The 21,314-nt window shown below is 39.4% G+C and overlaps 1 protein-coding gene across 11 annotated transcripts in view; it reads right to left on the bottom strand.

The window, feature by feature from the left end:
• Positions 1–4,498: 4,498 nt before the first annotated feature.
• arid3a.S (AT-rich interaction domain 3A S homeolog) overlaps positions 4,499–21,314 on the bottom strand; it is a 57,019-nt gene continuing 40,203 nt past the window's right edge. For 10 of the 11 annotated variants that reach the window (XM_018236768.2, XM_018236729.2, XM_018236775.2 and 7 more), the window contains 6 exons: positions 20,106–20,178; positions 17,202–17,385; positions 15,200–15,450; positions 14,626–14,886; positions 13,483–13,575; positions 4,499–12,587 (listed from right to left, as the gene is read on the bottom strand). In XM_018236768.2, coding sequence (XP_018092257.1) covers positions 12,436–12,587; positions 13,483–13,575; positions 14,626–14,886; positions 15,200–15,450; positions 17,202–17,385; positions 20,106–20,178 — 1,014 coding nt within the window. In that variant the 3' untranslated portion in view covers positions 4,499–12,435. 11 annotated transcript variants of the gene reach the window in all.

Raw genomic sequence — 21,314 nt, forward strand, 5'->3', positions numbered from 1 at the left:
CACACTGAACTATTCCTTTAAGTTTTCTCATTGCAGCTGAAAACCAATAAAAATGCACAATTTCTCACACAGTGCCATTTTATAGCAGATGATCACAAGAGGTTCTGAAGCTTTAGGAAAAAAATATAACTATACCACCAAAATGGTACAGCAACAGGTTGTTTACATCTAGAATTGCCACCCAGCCGGTATTTTACCGGCCTAGCCGGTAAAACACCTGCCAAGGCCAGGGCCGGTATTGCCGGTAATTTGTAATACCCTTTAAAAAAAGCCCCTGGCCTGCCCCCAATTCGCAAAGAACTTGCCTTTTTTCCAGCGCTGTGGACATCTCTGCGATGTTGCTCCGCCCCTTTTGCAACACGCCACGTAGCTCCACCCCTTTTAGCATCACGGACCACCCCCTTTGGTGCCCGCCCCCCACTGGCCGGTAACATTTTTTTAATAAAGGTGGCAACCAGGCGCGGACTGGCAATCTGTGGGTTCTGGCAAATGCCAGAGGGGCTGCTGTATGGTTCCATAGAAAGTCACCATATAGTGGGCTGGTAGGAGACTGTTTTGGGCTGGCGGGGGCTGTTTGGGCCTCTGTGTACTTGGAATGGCAGGGCCTATTTTGACTCCCAGTCCAGGCCTGGTGGCAACCCTATTTACATCCTATTAAGTGGTCTGTTTTATGCAATATATTTTTATATAGAGACCTATGTTTGGGGGGTATAGTTTTCCTTTAACATGGCGTTCAGACAAAATGATGCCATTTGTATACTGCATGTCTGAACATATGGGTGGCCAGTGTAAAATTAATATGAAGTTCAGTTGATGACATCTTTGTCAAACATACCTAAAAACAAACCAAGTATGAATTACTGGTCATAATTCTGAATTCATATGGTTCCATGTCAGAATCACCCTCACTAAGCATTGCGGAGAAACATTTCACAACCAAGAGCCATTAGTACATATGGACACTTTACAACAGTTAGATATAGTTATATTAAAAATGCCTGCATCTGCTTCCAATGAAAGCTACAAGTCTTGGGTGAATAAGGTCTTATGTTTCAACATTCTCTTTCAGGTTGTAAACACCAGTGGAACTGCAGGCACACGGAATGGCAGCTGGCTTCAACATGTCTTTTCTAACTAGCGATCTCAGGGGCACTACAAAGAGATTACACTGAAATACTGTTGCTGTTATAAAGTCTTTAGTCTTGAAACTGCAGCTACTAGGAGCAGTAAAATCCACAGCTGTGTTTAATTTGGAAACATGTTATAGAAGAGATTTATATGCAGTGAATTATGTGGGTTGGAAGGAGCTTAAAGGGCCAAAAGCAAAATATAAACATTGTGTAACGTAACTAGACCCCAATAGAGATTAAGGAATATCTGGTACAGAGAGAATGTCTAGGTTTAAAGGAGAACTAAATCCTAAAAATGAATGTGGCTAAAAATGCCATATTTAATATACTGAACTTATTGCACCAGCCTAAAGTTTCAGCTTCTCAATAGCAGCAATGATCCAGGACTTCAAACTTGTCACAGGGGGTCACCATCTTGGAAAGTGTCTGTGACACTCACATACTCAGTGGGCTCTGAGCAGCTGTTGTGAAGCGAAGATCATCACAAATGATCAAGCAGAAAATTAGGTTGGCCAGTCATATAAGAGGATGCTACAGGGCTCAATTTGAAATGCTGATGCTAGTTGCACTGGTTTCTGTGCTGCCATGTAGTAATTATCTGTATTAATTACTAATGAGCCTTATATAGTAACATTTATATTCCATGTGTATTGTGAATGGGTCCCTAAGCTCAGTAAGTGACAGCATCACAGAGCATGTGTAATAAATCAGCAGAAAATAAGATAGGGAGATACTGGGGCATCTTTTGAGGCATACATCTTCCCTGCTAAGGGGCTATGGTTGCCTTGGGCTGGTGCAGAAACCCAAAACATAATGTACAGTATTTCTAGCTACTTTAGTTAGGCTTTAGTTCTCCTTTAAGGCTGAGGTGAGCCAGTGGGGTGGAGGAGGTTGGTTACCAGAAATTCAAAGCAATCACTAGAAATTCATTTTTCCCATGCCCTCAGTTAGTTTTTTCAGTATATCCCATTGTTGAACATGCATTTAGTAAAAGGGAATAATTGTTATATAGCGATTTTCTACCAGAGAGTTGCCACAGGGAATCAACCCAGAGTCTCTAGCACAAGAACACACATCAAAGGCTTGATTGCTTAACCTCTAGATCAGTGAACTTGGGCAGAAAATTTGTCTCTGTTTTCATAGTTCTTGTTTATTGTTATTTCTTGAGCTACTCCATGTTTGGTCTTTGTAAAGAAGATAATTAGATTACCAGTACGCAGATAAACTCCTCCCCTCCCCCCGCTTAATGTACTTGGACTTATCTGTAAACCACAAAGCAGTGGGATGATTGAACAGAACCTATTCTCTCAGCTCAGCTGATTACAAGAGAGTTAGTAACATTTTGCATACGTTTTATTGCTTAAAAAAGGGGGTATATAGGTGTATATTCTTGTGTGGCTAGTCACCATGGATAACTACATCCAGCAATATTAAAATGACTGACCTAGGCCACACCACTTCATCATATCAATTTTATTTTAAATGCTTGGCTATGGGTATAGGCTTATACAGGCACAGGACCGGTTATCCAGAATGCTCAGGACCTGGGGTTTTCTGGATAACGTATTTTTCTATAATTTGGATCTTCATACCTTAAGTCTACTAGAAAATCATGTAAACGTTAAATAAATGTTCTGCTTCCATTAATGATTAATCATATCTTCGTTTGGCTCAAGTACAAGGTACTGTTTTATTATTATAGAGAAAAAGGAAATATCAAAATTTGGATTATTTGATTATAATGGAGTCTATATAGGAGATGGCCTTCTGTAATTTGGAGCTTTCTGGATAATGGGTTTCCAGATAACAGATCCCATACCTGTATGTAAACAACACTACCTTCGTAATTTGCCTTTTTAAATCTAATACAGATTAATTAATTTTGACCTGTGTCAATATAAATTGAAAGTGTTAAAAAAAAGTTCATATTATTTGAGGAGGCTTCATTTTAGCTTAAAAAAATGTAAACTGTAAGTATGATTGTATGTGTGTGAGTATAGAAGGTGCTGATCTCAACTAATATATGTAATATGGATATTGGCTGGTTCACAGAATGAGCAGGTTTGAAATGGTTATCTGCCGATTCAACATGTCAGAGAGCCAGTGCATCAGCAGATGAGAAGGTGAAAAAGAGCTATAGCTGTTACTGCTGTTCTGATCATTTGCTCAGTGATTGGAACAATACACATATATGTAAGGTCCCTTTTCAGTGTGCCAGTGTGCCATCAGTTGTTGGAGAGCATAGCTGTTCAACTTGTGTATGACTGCCTTTAACAGGCTTCAAGTAGTATATGGACCAGGTCCATAGTGCACATGGTATTTATACCCAAAATGATTTGAAGCCAGGAATGCTCCCTGAAGCCCATGGGAGCAACCTCAAATGGGATGGTGCTGCATCGGGTCAGATACCCGCGGAATACCCTCAAAGTTGTCGGGTTTCAGGCAAAAAGTCCCAGATTCCTTGGACATGTGGGCAGTCCGCAGGTAAAGGTGGCCATATACGGGCATACTTTTATCGTTCTGCCATGGAGGACCATTATATGAACAGATATAACCTTATCAATTGCTTCGTGTACGGACAAACGTTGTTCAACAAACGAGGAGTGGTGCTAGCATTGTGTCACTGTCTGTAGTATATAGTCCGTTTCTCCTTCCCTGCAGACATATGGATTTATAACTTCCTATGGCATAATAAACTTTTCACATGAGGTGATAGGGTGATATTCCTGCAGTCAGCACCAATTTATTTCTTTACATAGTTCATATAGTTACAAATGAAGCTTTCAGCAAAGAACGTTCGGGTCCTTCCTTGTTCCGTATATGTTCGTTGGCTTGTGCTACAATCTTGGACATGTGCAAAGAGGGATTTAATCAACTAAAATTTTTAAACTCATCCAATCAATGTTGCGAACGATAATGTCGAGACGATTGTTCTAACACCATCAACCATCTGTTATCAATATTATCGGAATGTTCTGTAATCGGTCGTGGTAGTAAAAAATTTGCAGTGTATGGCCACCTTAACCCGGCTGGGTACCCTACAAAGGTGTGGACTTAATCCCTCCCACGTGGTTCTTTTACATTTTTTGGGAAGATTCAGCAACAGAGTGACGTCACTTCCTGTTTTGCACGTCCCCCGGGGTGGAAAGTTAGTTGGCCTATTGCAAGTCCTGTAGCCGGTCAAATTTTGGGTTGCGGTATGGGTTTCAAAAAATGGACCCGCGCAGGACTCTTATCAGGTTCCCAATGCAACGCTTCTGCAAAATATGGAGATATGTGATGGGGTATTGTCTAACAAGTGTTTTGAGATAATCCTTATTTCTAAAGAGACAAACATAGGACGCCCAAAATAAAGAGAATGAGCCATATTAAAAGAAATTTGTTTAATATTTCCATCCAGCTCAAAAGTTACATTTTTTTTGCCTCTTTAAATATTCTGAAGTTTAAATACAATCTGCATAATGTTATAAAATGTAAACTTTCAGGGTTTTTTTCATTTTTTTTTTTACAACATTATAATATATTTATAATCACAAGGCTTTAATACCTGAAGGATTTGAAGAAAAAACAAAACAAAACAAAGAAACCTGTGAAATACAATTCCAGCTTTATGAGTGTTGATACCCACACAGAGTTTTGAGGTAGAGATATGACATTCCTGAGTGTAACCCTTTCTGCTCCAGAAGGGGCTGCAACATATTGCTGTACAAAGTGTTCCAGGTCCTTCTCGTGCAGAAGCGGTAACTAAATGATTTGCAGTTTATTGTTTTCTTCACCACTAAATTCTATAGCCCTGATGTATGCAGAACAAGAGAATACCCCCTTCCCCTCTCCCCTACTTCTATTAAACCGGGTATGACATTAACAAGGCTACAGGTCGAGGTGGTGAAAAGTCTCCTACATAGGATTTTTCTTTTTATTTAATTCAGCAGAATTCTCCCGCACCCAAACAAAATAATTACATAACATTACTAAAACTAATGAAATCAGCCCTTTTAGCCCCTAAAAATACAAACAAAATACAAACTGGGAAAACAGGAAAGAGATGTGCACATAAAATGTAGGTTTTCCTAGCCAGGATACAAAATGCTGCTTAGCTCTGAATTGCAGTAGAAAGGCATGGTGAGCATCACAAATACAGCCGTGGGCTAACTATGGCGCTATGAAGGCAGAATGCAGTCCTTTTAAGAGAACAGAAGTTCCCTTCTGCAATTCTAAAGTTGGAAATTGAAAATGGGTCCTAAGTTTAAACCTAGTCCAACAAATCAAGTTTACTGGTCAATAGTTCTTTGCAATATGAATTGATGCTGAATACCAGTTCATCATGAGTACTAGTAACAGGCCCGGATTTGTGGAAAGGCCACCTAGGTCCGGACCTAGGGCGGCAGGATTTTAGGGGGGCGGCATGCTGCCCAACCACACCCACATTGGTTCAAAAACACTGGGGATGGGCTGGAGATACAATCAGTTTTTTAAATTCCCATGCGCCAATCCCCATTGCTCCAGTCCAGATGATGACAATTTGCAGTACCGTAACTAGAGGGGGGTGGGCCCTGGTACGTGACGCGCAGCCGGGCCCCCGCCCCCCTTGGTAAGGCCTGAATTTCAGGGATTTCAGTGGCATGCGGCGCTGCCGGGGGGCCCTGAGGGGGTGCGGGCCCTGGCCCGTTCGCATCCCCTGCTCCTCCGGTAGTTCCGCCACTGACAATTTGCACAATTAAAGGGGAGGGGACAGGGGCGACAAACGGAAGTGGGCCTAGGGGCACCCACTACGTAAATCCGGCCCTGACTAGTAATATTAAGGCTATGGCACAGAAAGCATATTATTGTACAGACATGTATTTTGGAAAAGTTATGGTAATAAATGCAGTCTCTTCTATTACTCTCAGTTATAGGGCTTAGGGTACACAAGTCCCCATGATTTAGCCTTTTGAACATTTCCAGATAAAATACCACAAATAGTGTAGCAGTTAAACATCTTTACTATGGGACACAAAGCATACAGTAGGCCTGAGCCAGTGCTTCATCTGTTTCAAAGCATCATGGTAACCATAGCCACTAATGTCATAGCCATTAAAAGGGCAATATACACCTATGTTTAACACAAGAAATAGAGATTGTGTCAACATTTTATCGATTACTTCTGTTAAAAAAAAAAAATCCTTTTTTTTTATCCATTATAAAGCATAGAATCTGCACCTTGATAGATAATGAACTCTATATAAAATAACCCCTCTGCTGATTGTTGCCAGTCTTGGGTTTTTAGGTCAGTTCTGTTTGATGAACTGCCTTTTTCTCTCCCCACAATTGCTCTAAAAAACAGGGAGGGTGGGGTAAGTATAAAACGTACAATGTTACATCTCTGAAGTGATTGGCGCGTGAAATAAAATATGGAAATCTTAATTCATTGACAGTGAACACGGGATCTATATTGCCCCTTTAATCACAGCGACCGACAAGCGAATCAAGATTCACAATGAGTGGATACTGAACACAGCTGCCTGGCAGAAGGCATGCAGAGCAACAATAACACGATTCATGCAAAGCAACTGGTACTACATGAGAAATAATGCTTACAATGCAGGAAAAACATTAGAAACCAATGTAAAGTGTTACAAAAAAAGTTGCCCCTTCTTTCTGCAGACTAATGTGTAGAGAATAAGTTAAATCTATGTAGGGCAGTTTAACTTGATTGTGTCAGAGCAATGAGTGGCTACACACAGAGCAACACCAATTGCTTGAAAAGACAAACAATGAAAATCCTTCCAGAATTATTAGGATTAAAGAAATGAGAAAGCCTCATGAAATCACTGAGCTCAGGGCAGCTCACTTCCTGTCAGTGCTATCACGCATTTGATTACTTGACATAAAGGAACACATTGGATGAGTGAATCAGGCAGATGTGTGTTTTGCATGTTCCTTCTGATTGGCGCCTGACTTGTGGCCTCATTAACTGCTGACTGAACACACATGTCACTTTCCTTCCCTTCTGACTGTTATTCTTATGTACGGTTAGAACTGCCAAATGAACGATTACAATCGGTGCTTATGCTCTTGGCAATAAAGGAATGTTTGTGCCTGGACCTGAGTTATTTATGACAATAATAAAGTAATGAAAAAAAACCAGCCATGTGCAGCTTGCAAAACTGCATAACCAGATATATATATATATATATATATATATATGCAGACACGAAGAATTTAAAGACGCTTATATCTTTTTTTGCGGTTTAAAAAAAAGGGGCGCAGATGGCCCCAAAGCGTCCTATCACCTCCGTAGAGATGAGTGTTTGATTTAAGCTGCATATTTATTTTTTAATGGACAATAAATGCTATATTTTAAACTTTTTACATTGTTGGTGTGAAACGTTTTATTCTCAACGTCCTGGCTCCTTAACTGGGGCCATCTTCAGGAGCCTGTGGCTTGTTTGTTCACTGCATACTAATGTGTTGACCAGCACCCAGGCAGCTGTGGATTGTTAAGAGTGCACCAGCTAAGCATATTATTTATATAACCCCTAATAAGGACAGTCCTCCAAACCAGAGCTCCTATTGGGGTTTCAGGAGTGTTTTCATATGGAAATAAATTCAGTGGTTAATGACCAATATGAAATGCAAAATATGCAGTTATACATAAAGAACAGGCACTTAAGAATGCAATATAATGTATATAAATATTTTGGATTCTAAAGAAAGCCAACATTTATTGTAAGGCTTTGGGCCAAAGCCATGAATCTGCAACGATACTGTGCTTCACACATATTCCAAAGGGCAGCTATAAGGGGTCATTAATAACCTCCAAGGCAGTATGCAAAGTTCAAAAACTTGGTGCAATGCATCGGTTTCCTACACTTTGCACACGGTGTTCCTCTTTCGCAGAAATTTGAGAAGCAGGTATGCGTAGGCTATTACTTAATATACTGTACAGCCCTGCTTTAGTTAGGGTACAGTTCACAAGAGGACTTTGCTCACCAGCTGCCCTATAGTAAGTGGCAAGGGCTGGTCTGCTCCCCCTGAAGCTGCCTAGGCAAGTAGTGCACTCTTAAGCCACTTAATGCTCTGCACGTCTTCCACTGGTCTGTAGTAAACAACTAGTATTAAAACAATGTAATAAAAGCGATAATGTGCAGTTTGCAGTTATAAAAGGTCTTCATTGGTCTTTGTATTTTTAAACATGTAAAAAGACGCGCCACTAATGAATTAGAAATATTTTTGAAAATGCATGCGTGCCACTGTCTTATAAGCCTTCCAACAAAGCATTTTTTCCCCCCAAGAGGTACGAAATAGGGATGCACCGAATCCAGCATTCGGTTCGGGATTCGGCCTTTTTCAGCAGGATTCGGCTGAATCCTTCTGCCCGGCCGAACCAAATCTGAATTTGCATATGCTAATTAGGGGCAGGAGGGAAATCGCGTGACTTTTTGTCACAAAACAAGGAAGTAAAAAATGTTTTCCCCTTCCCACCCCTAATTTGCATATGCAAATTAGGATTCGGATTGGTATTCGGCCAAATCTTTAGGGAAGGATTCGGGGGTTCGGCCGAATCCTAAATAGTGGATTTGGTGCATCCCTAGTACAAAATATCTACAACATTTTGTAGCCTATGAGTAAGCCCTTTTCACATTTAGCGGTTTTACCATTACATACAGCAAATTCCTGCTTGCTACTTTTTATACTTATTGCAAAACAGTGGCACACTATTAATAGACACATGGTTTTAATAGACACATGGTTTTTCAGAATTAGAACCCACTGATATTTGGGGTTAATATGTTTGCATGTAGCACAGACCCAAAATGCCCTGCATATGAATGTGAGCAGGGTGTCTAACATTTATTTTTCAATTAAGTAGTAGTTGGAATAGTTTGCCCTTTACAGTACAAAAAAAATAAAATCACATCCACTTGAACCAATGTTGGCACTGACAGGAAGAGAGTTATTGAATGTGACATGTATGTGCATTGGTTAATGCTGTAATTGACCACATTTTAAAACTGAAATATATAGGATTTGCTCAGAGTTCTAATACACAACAGATCCCAAGGTTGGTACCAAACTCTGAAGTGAAACTCATATGGTTTAAAAAATGACTACTCACTCTAGCAAAAGCATTCTTAGCACAGGCTTACCTCCAGAACAGGTAGCACAAACAAGTAACAACTTTAAGGGTCATGTTTAAAAAATTGTTTTGAAAAACACAATGTTTACAACCGCCCATCGCTTTGTATCAGGCTCTAAGTATATCACACTTCTCTTCAAGCCAGCATATTTACAGTACCAGCTTTATTACATTTACAGCAGTGAAGGCCTGTTTTTCTTTATTCATATGTGGGATATATACTTTTGGAGATTAAATTTCCCTTTCAAGCAGAAACCTTCCAAAATATCTATACTAGTCAAGTCATAGGCAACCTTTGGCATGCCAGCTTTTTCAGAACCCCCAGTAATGGAAAGCTGGGTAAACTCTAGTTCCACCAGAGCTGAAGTTCTGAAGCTTGCCTTTCCTAAGAACTACATACTCCTTGTCCTTCTTAAGAAATTAAACAACAATGATGTGCTAAAATCTAATCTGTCAAATGTCAGATTCGAAAGATCCATTTAAGCAGCAGACAATCCCATTCCTGCAGTATGAGGTGATGCCAGACAAAATCTATTCCCCTGAGTTATAATCTGGCCCCTCTGCAAACCCATGCAGAGCAAGTCATTATATACACACACACTATATTATATTTTTATATATATATATATATATTTATATATTATAGAGAATATTTCTTCTTAATTTTACTATCCCATACCCTATTTTTAGGGCATGGACAGAAAAGCAGCGAGAACATGAGAGATAGTAGGGCAGCATACACCCTGAGCGTTAGAGCCCCTACACAATGCACCCTCTCTCCTTATTAAGGTACACACAATCAGGAGACTAGTTCTCTGTCATACCTCTTCCAGCAGTTATGCTCAGACGGGGACTATATAAGGCCTCTGTGACAAATTTATGTTCTGAGTGTTTTTGTTGAGTTTTTTTTTGACCCACGTGGTGAGGAGGATATGGATAGTCCTTAATAGGGGCTAGTAATGCTTAAAAACAAGTTGCTCTATAGAATTACCTCAAGTATGTACAAAGTATGCAATCATGTATCCATCTTTAGTCCAGCTTCTTAAGTGACCCACACCTACCTGCACACACTGGCGCTTTTTTGAGCCATTATTGTAGACAATGGGCTACTTACTTCATTTCCCATTGCAGTCAGCAGAAGGCGATCTGAACTGCAGAAATTCACATTACTGTGATTAAAACATTCAGTGTGCTACAGCCTAAAATTGCCAGTTCTCTGATATTATTGCTTCAAAATCGTGGCTTTTTTTGCCATGTTTAAATGCATTATGAACTATATATACATAAGATAAGTCCATGATTTTGCTTTGTAGGCACAGTGATTGAATTTATCAAAACATTGCTGAACTCTCAATAAAAGTATTGCACATTAAAAGCGAAGTGTGACACATTTACAAAAAATCCCAAAAAACAAACACTTTCACCCCTGGAAGAAATTCAGTGCTCTGGTGTAACAGAGCCACAGAACATGGCTTACTACCAAGCACAAAAGGTTGCCTTGTTTTATATTTCTAATTGAAAAATATGCCACAGTTAAACTGCCTATCAAGATCTCAAGGTAAGTTTATTAAATGTGTCAATGAGCCATTCTGTATTCATGTGCCTCCTAGACAACAGTGCTAGTGTGTGAGGTCAGCTGAATTAATTCAAAATGAATGCTCTATGTTTAATGGCCAACCAGTTGGGTGGCAGTTCAAATGAGACTACTGATGCAAAAGCAGCAGCCAGCCTAGAGGTCTTGGAGATCATTTTAGACAAGTGCACAATTTTCAACTAAAGCTATATCACAAGGCCACCCTTAGATGGAAAGCATTACATCGCTCTTGGGGGTGGTATAGTGTCTCCTTATAGTAAAAATGTTATTATTTTGTTTTGAGCCATTTCCCTTTATTTGTATCTTTTAGCAACTCTGTCACAAAGGCTGGTACAAATGTCAGCATCCTCTGGCAGATAGATGGTTACATGTTTGATACTCATGCCACAATGTTTCCAAATGTCCATGTTTTATTGTTCAAGTTGTAATTTAACAGCTTGTTTTTAAGCAGTACTGACCCATGACCTATTTTATGGGGGGTGAATAATTAAATTAGGGCTGTATAAATTGTATAACTTTCTTTCTGTCAGATTTGACACCTACTGTAGGACATCAGTCTCTCATGGGAAGAACACAAGAGGTCTCCTCAATGCCCTCAGTGACTAAGAAGTGGGGAGAACAGGGAAATTTCAAACCAAAATGGCTGACATGTTTGCAAATATCACTCCACAGGAGGAGGCTTTGAACATCCTTCAAGGCCTGCATCTTAAGGATCATTTAAGAGTGACTAAGTAGCAAAAACTACCAAGCTGACCTTGAGGCAGAAGGCTTAAATACAGATGACTTTCAGATTAAGTATTGCAAATCCAGAAAAAAAAGCTAAATCAGAAACACAGAACAACCCGCTACTTGACAAGGTATTCAGGTTTTTAACCAAACGATATGACCCGTATAAATATTGCAAAGGTTGGATTCAACGGAATGGTGAAGGCTATAAAGGTTCAGATGCTGCCTGAAACCCAAATCTTCTGACAACCACAGGAACAAAAAATAAAAACACATTCAGTGATCTACATTCCCAGCAGCCCCCTAATAACATTCCAGAGTCTATGGAGGGGTGGGAATGTCAGGACTCACATGTCCATTGGGGGGACGTCATAGGCACATCCCACTTTGCTGATACTCAGTGCCTCTTGTAAGTCCAAAGTGGGGATTACAGAAATATTCTTTTTTTTTTTTTTTTTTTAAAGTTTTTCTTTGATTTTCAGAATAAAAGGCATTTACATCAAAAATCCATACCAGCCTTGTTTTTCCTATTTAGATATTAAAAGTTAAAAGGGTAAAGAAAAGATAATTGAATGTGGGTGGATTCCGGAGCGCAGCTTGGGATAAAAGGGTAGGCAGTGTGGTTTTGGAGGTAATACAAAATATATTTTGATTGCAGTGCAAGAAATGAGGTATTTGTGTTTTTTTCACTTAGGGAAGAGATTTCTGACTGATTTTGCGCTGGCTCAACCTTGCCCCCTGCTTAAAAACCCCCAGCACTGCGTTCCGTGAGCTCCCTCCTGCGCGGAGTAATAAACCTGAGTGTGAAACAAGGAACAATTCCAAAATTTTTGGCGTCAGCTGTGTGAAGATTTGGCGGCTCAATGTCAGGGAGAGGGGTTATTAGAGTTGGGTGCCGAGGGGGTTGATGGGGGAGCAGCTTGCGAGTTGCTGCTGCCTCCTCCAATGCTGCCAGTCCGGTTGGAGCTCCCCTTGCTAGTCCCAGATGCTGAGGTAGGAGGCTGAGCAAAGAGCACACCTGTAGAACACAAGAGTTGGAAGAATGTTGAGGTAGACTAAATAAATATCATGCTAAAAACTTTCAGAAGAGTTTTTCTACCTAAATCCAATGACCAATGCTAAAGCACAGCAGCACAGTGTTATGAATAGAGGTTTTGCCAAGACTAATTTCCTTTCTCTGGGAAATCTGACTTGAATGTTATTAGGTATGGTTATACAAGACTTTTTTTTACAGCCTTGCACACCTAAGAAGTTGAACAGGAAAGCAAGTGGGAGAGGGGCTGAGGGAATTGGACTGCAGAATTCCAGAAAGCAAGGGATGAGGCACAAGATGGGGGTTGGAATTTATACAACTTGTCATTTAATGCAAATTCTCATGGCATTTAGAGCAAATACTGCTTAACTGCTTTTGCAAGATTAAAAACTCTCATTGGGTTCAAAGTGAAAAAAATAAGAATCGTAACAAGAAATATTATGTTTGAATAATATTATCTACCATGATAAACACTGTAGGGGTTATTTACTAAACTTTTTAAAGAAAAGAAACCCCCTCAAATTTATAGAATAAAAAAGTACTCCATCTCAAACCTGCCGATGTCATGTAGGAGTCAATGGCAGATGTCCAGTCTACAATTGGAAGATATCATGATCTGCGCTGGGTTTCGTACAATAATCCGAATATTTTTGTGGTTTTAAAGCCATAATCGAAAAAAAAATGGTACGATTTGAACTAAATTTATTGATAAGTAAAAATGTGCATGGAAGTGGCTGTTAGAAAATAGTGAGAAATTTTCGGATTTTAGTTAATAACCCCCTCAGTGTGTGTTGTGGGGAAGTCCCTCATAGTTTTATAGAATGAGTGATGTAGATATGAAAGGCAAGGTTGCACCAGAGTCTGACCTATGGCCTCTTACCTGTGTACACAATACCATTTAGCTCCACAGACATGCTAATACTGTTAGTTCCGTTGGTTGTGAGGTTCACTGCAGAATCCTGTCGTCCTTCAGCTAAGATGAGGATTAAAGGGTAGTGTGAGATTGCAGACATGCTACATTTTTAATTTTCATGATTATGTGGCCACTGGGGACACAGAGGCACTGAACTACAATGATAATATATTATTTCCATTAAGGCTACCTGAAAAAGTTGTATTTTTATTTCCCTTCACATTAAACCAAAGTAAACAAGATATATATTCAACACACCCATGACCATGTTTTACCATTCTGCAAACAACTGTACAGAACAGCCAGTCTCTACTACTATGACAAAGTGCAACAACCAAAACGCTGCATTCATCTGTATCTAACTCTGTATTTATGCTTTTAAGCCAATGACTGTGATGACGCGTTTAAGATCCAGAATATATCATGATTCCCCATAACTCATACCATGGTTAAAAGCTCTCTGTTAGGGGTTAATTATATTATAAGCAAATAAAGGTTTACACCAAGTTTTGTGGATCTTCAAGCTGGTCTTGCTGGAGAATCTGATAAGCAAATAGTCATAACCCAACTCGTCTTTCACTGCTGGGCACCCCCTGGTACGGCATTGAGTCCCCTAGGGGGGCTTCCAACAGTCTGGGAACATCAGCCATATGATATGGCTTGCCAATTTACCCTCAGCTACTCTGAATTCTGTTTACCTCCTCTGGCAATAGTGTTTTGCTGCTCACTGCACAACGCAACATTAAATAAAGTCATAAATATTCATCAAACAGATGTAAATACAGGGTGGACGTTGAGAATGTTACTGAAAAATCTACACCCCCTTTGCACTGATGTAAAAAACAAAAAAAAAATATATATATGCAGTATCACCTGTCACATTACAAACAATGCAGGTTTGCATGCATCACCTGTCACATTATATGCAAACCTGCATTGTTTTTAATGTAACAGGTGTTGCACAGATCTTACTACAAAATGGGCTTTGCATAGATTGAAATTGGAGATCAAGGGGAAAAAGGGAGGTAGAGAGATGCAAATTGGTTACAGATAGTACACTGGCAGGAATGGAAACAAAGACCTGAGCCCTGCAAGATATGAAGTTTTTACCTTGGCTGTTGATGCGAATGTTCATGGGAAGCTGTGCAGTCATTGCCAGGAGATTGTGCTGGATGGTTCGCTGTATAATTCTCTGCTGCTCTTCTGAGCCCAATGCCATTTTCTTTTCTGGGGGCTCCCCAGACTCAAGCTTTTCTCTAAGTTGCTCCAGAGCAGCTGCCTGAGCAGCAACTTGTGCTGCTACCATAGAATGTCCAGCCAAGGTGACTGGAATCCGTGGTGGCATTGCCAAAGAGATTGGGGAATCCTCCTCTGAAGGACATGAAGGTGACATTTTTACATTTTGGCACAAGCAAGATCACTGCTTATAAAAGGTAGAAACAATAATAAAATAGCCTACACAGACACCCAAAAGACATGTATATATGGCACACCATATTACACTAGCCATAAATCCTACAAAAACATTTAGGTAATTATAATCAGTCTCCAGGAAATATCAGTATGCTCACATATATACTTCAGGATGTAATTCTAAAAAAGTAAGTCTGAAAACAGCTACAATGTATGCACTATTGTAACATTTTATAGGTTTGGGCTGTACTCTCAATGCATGCCCACTCACCTTTTTTGATTTTCTGCATGGATGACAGAGTGCTCCCATTTAATGCAGCACCCCCTAGCGACAAACCAGACACCTGTAATTTAGGGGATGAAAGCATGCTTGGGGCACCACTTGGGGAATATGTGAAGAGGGTGCCACCAAAGCTTTGTCTTCGCCCTTCCCTCCTGTTACTATCAATGGCTGCCTGTAGTTCATTGGGATTACTAAGGCCTCTCTTCTCACATTCATAGGGATACAAGTACTTCATATACCTGTGGGAGGGGGGAAAAGTAAAGTTACCTTATAGATCCTGTTGAGCTTGAAAATTGATGTAAAATATATAACCCATGTATTAAATTTTTTCTACACATCCACATTTAAACTCGCCATTTGGAGCTGCCATATTGCTTGCCTTGTGCAGAACATTCTAGCCACAGAATAGTGCAATGTATTTTTATTAAAAAAACTGAATTTAAAGGGCACCTGTTGGGCAAAATTATTATCCCCAACCAAAGATACAAATGTGTGCGCCCCAACATGGCCGCTCATACAGAGAGCTCCCTCCGAGTGCAGGTGTCCTAGCTTTGGCAGGGGCAATTTCTTTTAAAAAATCTATTAGCCTGCACCTTTGGTTGGGGATAATATTTTTGCCCAACAGGTGCCCTTTAAGATAGTGCTATAGCTAAAATGAGAAAAGTATATGGATATGGCCCTTGCTGATAAGATGCTACTTCGTAAAATAAATAAATCATTATTGTAGAGAACACCCAGCTGAAGGAGGTACCTTTTTTGTTCTTCAGTTGTTTGTGTTAGGCTTTGATTTTGCCTATGACGACATTATTCTAGTTGTTGCTTTTGTTAATAAACATTTGCTCTTGATCCTAGAGGTCTAACCCATGACCTTAAATTTAAAAGACACAAATCTAAATTCAAGTAACACTAGTTAAATCTAATGTTAAATTAAGGGAGCTAAGAAAGAGGGAGCCCAGACCTATACTTTCCTTTACCTCCCTTCCCTTCACCCCTCCGTTCTTTTTACCCCCTATGACAAGACATGGGCTACAACGTTAGTTGGTATTATTTCACAGTTTATTAATATTTTTAACATTTTGTGAAACTATATCTATGCTTTGTATTTCAAAGCATAAAAAAAAAGTAAACTAGGTACTGGATTCAGGTGTACAATCTGATATTCGGAGTACTAAATGTAAGTTTACAGAAAGACCCCTATGAAGCGTTGATGGGTGCTCCACCACAAAACGTAACAGGGACACACAAAGTTAATTAACCTTATATTTTTGGCAGCTAAACTGGTCCTGACATGGTCCTGGAAATCTCCACAAATAAATTACAACCTACTTAAGCCCAAAAAAGATTGGATAATCGTAAACGAAAAGTTGACCAATATTGCATTAGACAAATTTCCCACATTTCTAAAAGTATGGCAACCGTGGATAGATTATAGGTATGGGGGGACACTCAACCACCCGGATTAAAAACTGAGAAATTCCGAACTCGGATAATAAATAAGAGGCAATTAGACAGCGAGGTAAACCACTTTCTATTTATAGTATTTTATCTCATTTTTTCCTTTTGTTTTTTTCTTTTGCTTTTCTTTCCGTATTGACCGGTTATTTATTATTTGTCATATATTCTACCATTACCATATGTATACATCTGATGGAACTGGACTTTGTACCATTACTGGATTATACAATGGAAAAGGTTTACATTTACATTGAACAATGTTATATGTTTTGAAATACATATGGATTCAATGACTATCATATGATAATGTATCTGCTATTATTAAAAATAATAGAAAATATATTGAAAAAAAAAAAAAAGGATAGTAAATAATGGTAAAAGGAAGGGTAGTTCGACAACATCTTCTAATTCAGGATTTATAAACACATGAGTGAGAACAGAAGCGGTCTATATAACACAGAGTTTTCAGTTTGTGACAATCACTCACCACCTACAAACTCATGCCATATTGACACCATGCGCCTTATGTACTTACTGAGTGCGCAGAGTAAAGGCTGCACTGGTGATTGACGTTGGTAGGTTCAAGCCTTTAGTGATTTCTCTCCACAGCTTTTTGTTAATAACTTCCACCAAGCCTCCCTTTTCTGTCACCAGAACATACAACATGTACAGATCGAGGACCTGCTTGGCCATAATTGGGATCCGATTCACAGGGGTTCCTAGAAAAGTGGTATATTTCAATATTTTCATATTTATTCAGTGCCTTACCTGTAAAACTAAGTTAATATACACAAACCAGCATGCTCCTCTCCAGAATTAATAAAAAATGGGTTTAGGATATCCGACCAACCATTCTTACCACACAGATAACTAACGCCACTGATCCAAACAGGTTCTTTTGTAGGCCAGTTGTTTTGATCATGCAACAGTAGTGCAGTCCATTGATCGAATTTATACACTGGCCATAGTCAGAAACTTCTCTGAACCTGCCCTGAATGTCAGTATATACAGAAGCGGATATCAAACTCATCAGACCATGGAGCCGCTGGTGACAAGAGTAACAATGGGTGTGTTTCATTGTTACAGAATCAACCAATTACAGTGGAAGGTGAAAATTTCACTGTTAAAGGGGTTGTTCACCTTGGAGATAACTTTTAATATGATGTAGAGAGTGATATTCTGAGACACTTGCAATTATTTTTTTTAATTATTGAACGTTTTTGAGTTATTTAGCTTTTAATTCAGCAGCTCTTCAATTTGTATCTTAACCAATCTGGTAGCTAGGGTCCAAATTACCCTAGCAACCATGCACTGACTTGAAAGAGAGACTGTAATATGAATAGGAGAGGGCCTGATTAGAAGGATCAGCAATAAAAAGTAACAATACAATAATAAATTTGTAGGTTTCCGAGCATTTGTTTTTTTAAAAGGGAGTCAGTGACGCCCATTTGAAAGTTGCAAAGAATCAGAAGAAAAAGGTAAATAACTATAAAAAATAAATAATGAAAACCATACCGCCCAACATTTTGGAAGTAAAAAGAGGGACAAAAAAAATTTTTCTGCACATAGCACAGCAAATTTTTGACCACACCCCTTTCTGTGGCCACACCCCCTAATTACCATGTTTGTTTTACAAAATTTGGCAGGTTATGAAAGTTTGAAAATATTTCTCCTTATCTAAACTGTGTTTTTGTGTCTCAAAATTGTTACAAAGTATCTTATTTGCACCTGTTAGCTGTTCTGGGCTCTCTGCTAAAAGCCAATTAAGTGAGAAACTTTGTTTCTTTTTCTGGCTGTTCAGTGCAGAGAAAAGAGGGACTTTCCAGTACAAATGAGGGACTGCGGGTTGAGCTGTCAAAAGAGGGATTGTCCCTCCGAAAAAAAGACAGTTGGGAGGTATGTGAAAACCAACTGAAAAGTTGCTTCGAATTGGCCGTTCTAAACATAAGTTACCTTACAGATGAATCACTCCTTTAAAGAATTCCCATAAACTGACTGGGTCATTTCAATGTTGGCTAAGCCAATGGCTAGCAAACTGCATTTTCTTAAACAGTCAGAAAAACTGCAGAGTGTACTGAAGATTTGGGCACATTGTTTGTCTGTCCTTTCAGTTTTGGTGCACTAGAAGCTTATTAGCCACTCGCTTTCTTGGGATCACTTCCAAATTGCGAAACATATCTGTGCATGTGGCATGCTTGACATTAATACACCAGGCCAACAACTACTAGCTCAAAGGGATACTGTCATGGAACATTTTTTTTTTTCAAAATGAATCAGTTAATAGTGCTGCTCCAGCAGAATTCTGCACCTAAATCCATTTCGCAAAAGAGCAAACTGATTTTTTTATATTCAATTTTCTGATATGGGGCTAGACATTTTGTCAATTTCCCAGCTGCCCCAAGTCATGTGACTTGTGCTATGATAAACTTCAATCACTCTTTACTGCTGTACTGCAAGTTAAGAGTGACATCACCCCCCTCCCTTTTCCCCCCCCAGCTGCCAAACAAAAGAACAATGGGAAGGTAACCAGATAGCAGCTCCCTAACACAAGATAACAGTTGCCTGGTAGATCTAAGAACACTCAATCGTAAAAACCCATGTCTCACTGAGACACATTCAGTTACATTGAGAAGGAAAAACAACAGCCTGCCAGAAAGCATTTCTCTCCTAAAGTGCAGACACAAGTCACATGACTGGGGGCAGCTGGGAAATAGACAATGTCTAACCCATGTCAGATTTCAAAATTGAATATAAAAAAAATCTGTTTGCTCTTTTGAGAAATGGATTTCAGTGCAGAATTCTGCTGGAGTAGCACTATTAACTAATACGTTTTGAAAAAAACATGTTTTCCGACGACAGGATCCCTTTAAGTTAGAGCAGCTAGATGGAAATTACAAGGAAAGCATAGATGTAAAATAAAAAAAAAAATACATATACAAGCATAGGGGGAAAAAACTCAAAAAGAAAGGACTAGAACACACTCACAATCTCTAACATTAACCTACACATTCTAGGGCCAAAAGTGTATAACATACTAAAAAACCACCAGGTAGTTCATACAAAATTATAAATCGAAAGGAACTCTGGAGGTGTGACACTACAGAGTTCTCCGCTAACAGCAAAGCAGAAGTTAACCCCCTCCCATCCCAGTAGCTCAGCATATTCCACTAATTGCACGGTTGATAAGGACAATACCCTTGGGGAGAAAAGGCGGGTGGGGGTATGGAATGCTGCATTCCCAGGTGGGTGAGAGATCAGAGAGTGCCCTTAGCTGAAATTCCTACTGCCTCTCTCCTCCCCCAACCAGCACCTAATGTGAAGTAAACAAAAAACGAAGGTGACTTAAAAAGGTTCGGGTTTGATGTTATAAAACAATGTGTTGGAAACAGTTACGGACATGTACAAAAGATCTGCAACCAGTAAAAGGAAACATAATTACCTCTTTTCTGCATAAAGCTGAACAGATCATCCAGAAATTCTTTTCTTTTGGGGTCACCATCCAGTTCATAGAGCTGCATAGGGAAAAAGAGATATTCTTTATGAGTGCAAGTCAAAAGACAAAAACACTGGCATCAAACACTAATAAATATGCTGTTTTGGGAGACTAGTACATGCGCAGTGAGGATAAGAAATCCGGCAGTTGTATTTTCAAAACGTATAATAACAAAAAAAGTCTAGTCTAAAGAACACACATACTAAGTAATAACAAAAACATAAAAGTTCTAAAATATTTCTGAAGGCTACTGGCACAGTGAATAGGGGTGAACGCATTAACATCTGTTGCTACTGGGAAAGGAAATGAAAACGTCAAACTAAATGAATGAGTAAGGCAGACAGATCCCCTGGAACGAATCCAGCATCTGTCAGCATGATGTAACCTGTGGGGGATCCCTCCAAGTGGAGCACTGAGGGTGTGTGGGGGGGGTTTGCAATGGAATTCTACAAGAATGGTGTTTGGGTCTCATCCATATACACCAGCTGTGCCTCCTGGAACATGCCAATATGTAAATAACTTACGGATTGTGCTACCTGTAACCACTATACTGGCACGCTGCCATCCTAAACAGCGTTGTCCTGCCAGAATCTCTGTTTACTCTATTACATATCAGCATACGGCTTTGGGCGATGAGCGATTGGGTTTAACACCTTTTCAGCTGTTTTACAGATTTTCCAAGTTTCTGGTGCATTTTCCAGCACAGAAGGAAATTAAGAACGAAGCCAAACATAAGCACATAAGCAAGTGTAGCAATTACTGGAACACTCTTAAAGGCACGAAACTAAGTGTCAGTGAAACCCTACAGAATAAATATGTACAGTAACTGCAAACTTTCTTAACTTGCATGTTATTGTTCTACAGTCCTCTTAATATATAAAAGCATACATAAAACATTTATATGTACACATAAACACTAAATATACAAGAATCAATTCACACACACATAAATAAAATGCGTACATAATGTATTTGGCCTACATGTTTTTTTGCCACAATTCCAACCATACATACTCACTCATACCCTATGGGGTTAAAGTTCTGCATTCTCCAGACATGCTCTGTGTGCAATAGGCAGAACATTTCTCACTCTCATTAAAACACTGTCCTTAGGCTTTAAAAAAACAAACAGGGGTCATTTGCTTGTTCTCATAT

Source organism: Xenopus laevis, chromosome 1S (assembly GCF_017654675.1).
Source record: "Xenopus laevis strain J_2021 chromosome 1S, Xenopus_laevis_v10.1, whole genome shotgun sequence".
NCBI classification, from domain to species: Eukaryota; Metazoa; Chordata; class Amphibia; order Anura; family Pipidae; genus Xenopus; species Xenopus laevis.